Here is a 4,844-nt window from a genome sequence, read left to right on the forward strand (position 1 = left end):
TCCATAAATTTCCTTCTGCATGTGTCTGTGGACACGGATGGGGAAGACCGCGATTCAACCATAGCCACATACTCTCTCCGTTCCAAAATAGATGACTTAACTTTGTACTACGAAGAGAGTACATCCGGTTTTCCTTATTTTTATTTTCAATTGGCACGATCAAATAGCAACATGCAGCGGTAGTTCAAATTTTAAAAAAAATTCAAATACTACATTCCAACATTGTTTTTTCCTTTAACCGCCCATCAATGCTCAATCAGATATTTCTTCAGCTGCTCGTGAGTTGGTCGATACCGAATTTGTTGATGTATTTGAATAAACTCTTAAAATTTGACCGGATTCTGGTCTAGAAGTTGGTTAGGATCATCCATGTTCTCAAATTCTAGAGCTGCAACAACATCGTCACCCTCATCCTCGACGGTCATGTTGTGCATGGTCACATAACATGTCATCACCTCCCATAAGGGCTCTGTATCCCATTGTTTAGCAGGTCCACAAACAACTGCAAAACAGGCCTGCAGAACTCGAAATGCCCTCTCGACATCCTTTCTAGTTGCTTCTTGTCTTTGGGTAAAGTGAGCCTTTCTCTAACAAACTGAGTTAGAGATGGTGCTGACAAAGATAGCCCACGAAGGATAGATACCGTCAATCAGATAGTAATCCATGTTGTACTCATGTCCAATGACAGTATAGTGGCAAGGATGAGTTTTTCCTTCAGTCAGCCTCGCAAACAACGGGAATCGCTGCAACACATTGATGTCATTATGAGACCTAGGCATGCCAAAGAAAGCGTGCCAAATCCAACAAATCTTGTAATGCAACTGCTTCAAGAATTATAATGGGCTTCTTAACATGACCCTGACATTGCCCTTGTAAAGCCTACGAGCAATTCTTACATTTCTAAAGCACGCAGCCAAGAGAGCCAAGCAAATTAACCTGGCCACTCTCTTGCTTCTGAGATTGCTAAGAGCCTCCCGGTGTCTGCCACAGTTGGTTCTCTCAGGTACCGAGGTCCGAACACCTGGACCATGGCAGTTGCACACCTGACCATGTCATCTCTGCATGTGCTCTCAAACATCCGTAGGTACTCGTCCCATGAATCAACGGCTGTGCCATACGCGAGCATCCGGAATGCGGGCATGCACTTCTGGTAACCAGAGAACCCAATCATTCCCATGGTGTCCTTATTCAGGATGAAGTAGTCATCATAGGACCGAATGCCATGGTACAAATGAGCGAAGACAGTCTTATGCATCAGAAAACGTCGGCGAAAACGATCAGCAAAGAGTGCATCGGGAGCAAAGTACTCGGCCATCAGTGTCAAATTGTCGCGCGCTCTGTTGCAGTTGAGCACTTGATGGCCCTTGATCGAGCCCTTAAAATTGAGAACATGATCCTCTGCACGCTCCGCGTCTTTAAGGACCACCTGCATCATCGCCGTCTCATCAGAGTACTCCTCGTTCGATGCACCGTTGGACGACTCAACATATTGCTCGTGTATGTACTCCGATTGGAATCCATTGCTAGAAAGAAGAAGGGAAAACTATTCTTAGCTCCGGCGATTCATCGAACAGTTGCCGGGCATAGTGAGTATAGTAGCAGTGGATGGTACCTGGCGGGGTGGTCGGAGGACATGGGTTGAACGGCGACAGAGGAGAAGCGGGGTGGAGCCCTTATGCAGCGCTGGAGGTGATGGAGACGTAGAGTTTCGGCAGGAGTGTGGTGTGGTGGCCGGGGTGGTGGAGTAGCGGCGAAGGCAATAGAGAAAGAAGGAAGAAGAGAAAATGGGAAGGATGGGGGCGCGGGGTCCAGGAAGGGTTTTGAGTGGGCATGGGGTGTCGGAGTCCTACATGTCTGATGTTTGGACTCCCGTAAAGCTCCCCACATTTGTCTTCAGTTTGTAGGAGAAAACACGTCCGGACGGCCCCGCCGACCGATACAGACTCGCGTAGACCCGCGTTGGATAGCTTCGATGGTCCGAACAACGCGCTCCGAACAGATGTGGGCGGTTTACGGGTCCGCCTTGGAGATGCCCTAATGCGGTACCCCGAGTGCTTTTTTCCTTTGCTGAGTGTAATTGATATTCGGTAAAAAAAGAAAACGTTTTTTCCTTAGTGGAAGATGTAGTAGTGCGTCGTACCATTGCCTGAGAAACATTCCCAGTACTGCGTGGATGGCATGTTTCTCCCTCTATACCCTAGGATATACACGTATCTCTATACATCACTGCTTGCTTGAGTAGCTAAAAACACAGCGACCCTCTAGCAGCGAGTGTTTCTTTTTTGTTGTTGAGAAAAACAACGAGGTTTTTTTTTTGAGTAATCTCACCAACTTTATTAATTCAAAATGATGTTCATAGATACAAGACTTGGGTCATAAAGATTGTCCATCTAAATATGTCTACTTATGTCTAAATTACAAGCAACTTAACGAGATTATGAGCCTTAAAATTGTGGTTTCTACGCTCATGCACAAAATTACAATAAAGAAAACTCGATCTACCGGCTATTATTGCATGTATAATAGCTACATGAGGCCCCCTTGTCCCCATGTTAATGCCATTAACGACTCCTTAGCAATCTGAAGGAAAACAGCGAGGGTAGAAAGGCGCGAAGCGCCATGGACGCAGGCCGGGACCATGGGCCAAAGATTCTTTTTATGGAAGCAGGGCCGCCCATCTAATTGAACGAGAAGGTCTCAAACTATTTAATGGCGTCCGACGAAACGGCACAGCTGCCACACGGTGGGCGCGGCGTCGATCAGATCTGCGGAGCAGGCAAAGCAGTTGCCCCCATCCACATGAGACTCACTGGGCCTCAGAAAGGGGCCGGCGTGGAGCAGCAGCCAGCACCGTTCCTTTCACCTGAGAGGCTCAGACGACGCAGCGGGGCAACGGGGTGTTTGGCAGCTTGCCATTTGATCCTGGCCCTCACGAACGTGACATAGCTACGCCACAACTGGATCAACAATGACCTTCCGGTGTCGCATCAACGTCGACGCCAACCTGCGCGCGGAACCGATCGATCTCGATCGACGGCACGTGCATGGCGCCGGGGACCATGCATGCCCGTCCGGCCGGCCGGCTGGCCGGCCAAACTGCTGACGATAAGACGTTCGCTGTACGTAGCTCGTCTCACATCACATGTATGGCGATTAGCGAGCGCGCGTACGTACGACGAGATCTGTTACGTCGAGTTCACAGCGACCTCCGGAAATCGGTCCAAACTTGTTCCTTGTCCGGCTGTGACGCGCATATTCTCTCTCGCTGGGTGCCACAATTACTGAGAGGCGCACGTAGTGCACCGTGCTACGTTGCTCACGTCGCGCTCGTCGTTAGCTGTTACGCCGGCGTCGGCGTGCATGTTGTACCGGTGCTCGGCCGCCGGCAGCTAGCGGGTTACAGCTTAGTTTCACTTCGCAGGAGCAGTAACGCAGCGTGGATTACGAACAACCAGAGGCTAGTACAGGTTAATTAATCTGGAGCTGCTACAGTTTACATGGCAAAATGAATCGAGGCGCACTCACGTAGCACACGCAGTCGGTCGGACCGTCGGACACGTAGCTGAGCGGCTGAAAGCCTGAGATTGATTCGGTTCACCTCAGGCGGAAAGATCCATTGCGGCCGGCGCTACTGCTCTCCAAGTCGCTCCCGGCGAGCGTGAAGGAGGAGTGGCCGGAGGAGGAGCTGGCTGTCGTGGTGACGACCAGGTCGACGAACGCGCTGACGATGGCGGCGTGGGTGCCTTTGCCGTTGGCGCGGAGGTACCACCCCAGCATCTTCTCCAGCCAGTCCCAGTCGCCCGCGCCGTGCGCCGTCATCATCTCCTCCATTGACGACCGGAAGTCCCGGTACGGGTCCACGGACTCGAACGCCACCGCGACGCCGCCGCCGAACGACGTCGCCCCCGCAGCCTCATGGCCGCGCGCGGGTGCTGGAGGTGGCTTCTTCTCGAGGATGGAGCTAGAGGGCGCGCGGGGCTCGAAGCGGAGGCGGTCGGACCGGAGACCGCGGACTATGGCGTCGGCCATGTCCTCGGCCGCGGCGCCGGAGGCTTCGGACTCCGTGGAGAGGCTGTCGGAGGCGGCACAGTCGTGGTGCATGCGGGCGGAGGAGTCGACGAAAAGGGATGCGGCGTTCTTGGCTGCCACCGCCGCCGCCGCAGAAGCGGACGGGGACCGGAAGGAATGAGCCGTTGGGTTCTTGCAGGAAGGCCACATCCATGCCTGTGGGGTGGCCGTCGGAGTGGGAGGCGACGACGGCGGAGTGTCTTTGTTGGCCGAGTTGACGGGGTAGAAGAGCGAGCTCAATGGTTGCTTCTTCACCATCGGTGTGACAGTTGATGGGAAGTGCAGAAGAATGGAGAACCGGCAGCAGCAACAGGAGTAGTTGGATGAAGAGATGGAGCCGAACTGGTGAAGAGAGTAGAAGAAGCTCGCGCATGTGTGCTTGTCAGTGCCTCTGTGTATTTCAAACTGGGGGTTTATTTGGTTCGGTACAAGCTATAAGTGTTAGCTTGGTTCTTTTGAAGGGGCCGGTGGGAGGGAAGGAAGAAGGTGAGGGTGAAGGGAAAGATCTTCTGTGGCTAGGGTTTAGAGCATCTCTAACAGGACTACTGGACTGGACAAATTTGACCCCCTATAGGTCCACGGACTCGTCTCATCCGTGGACAGGAGCTGCCCCCCCCCCCCCCCCCCCCCTATGTCCGTCCGGCCAACCTCCAATTCCAAAATCTCAATTACATGCAAATTCATGCACATGGACCAATTACATGCAAATTCATGCACATGGACCATTGAACGATATGAATAAGCAAAACAATAATGAATATAGCACACAAATAACA

At 52.2% G+C, this 4,844-nt stretch overlaps 2 protein-coding genes across 2 annotated transcripts; both read right to left on the reverse strand.

Moving 5' to 3' along the window:
* Window positions 1-451: 451 nt before the first annotated feature.
* Window positions 452-1,435, reverse strand: LOC147991760 (uncharacterized). Its single transcript, XM_087538798.1, has 2 exons — window positions 937-1,435; window positions 452-612 (listed from the first exon to the last, which is right to left on the reverse strand). Exons 1-2 carry the CDS (start codon window positions 1,433-1,435, stop codon window positions 452-454), a joined length of 660 nt encoding a protein of 219 aa, XP_087394924.1.
* A 1,979-nt stretch (window positions 1,436-3,414) lies between these two features.
* Window positions 3,415-4,618, reverse strand: LOC125535672 (uncharacterized). Its single transcript, XM_048698741.2, has one exon. The coding sequence runs from the start codon at window positions 4,324-4,326 to the stop codon at window positions 3,595-3,597; it is 732 nt and encodes a 243-aa protein (XP_048554698.1). The 5' UTR covers window positions 4,327-4,618; the 3' UTR covers window positions 3,415-3,594.
* Window positions 4,619-4,844: the final 226 nt, after the last annotated feature.

This window comes from Triticum urartu, chromosome 1A (genome assembly GCF_056163025.1).
Source record: "Triticum urartu cultivar PI428250 chromosome 1A, HENAU_Tu73, whole genome shotgun sequence".
In the NCBI taxonomy this organism is placed as follows: domain Eukaryota; kingdom Viridiplantae; phylum Streptophyta; class Magnoliopsida; order Poales; family Poaceae; genus Triticum; species Triticum urartu.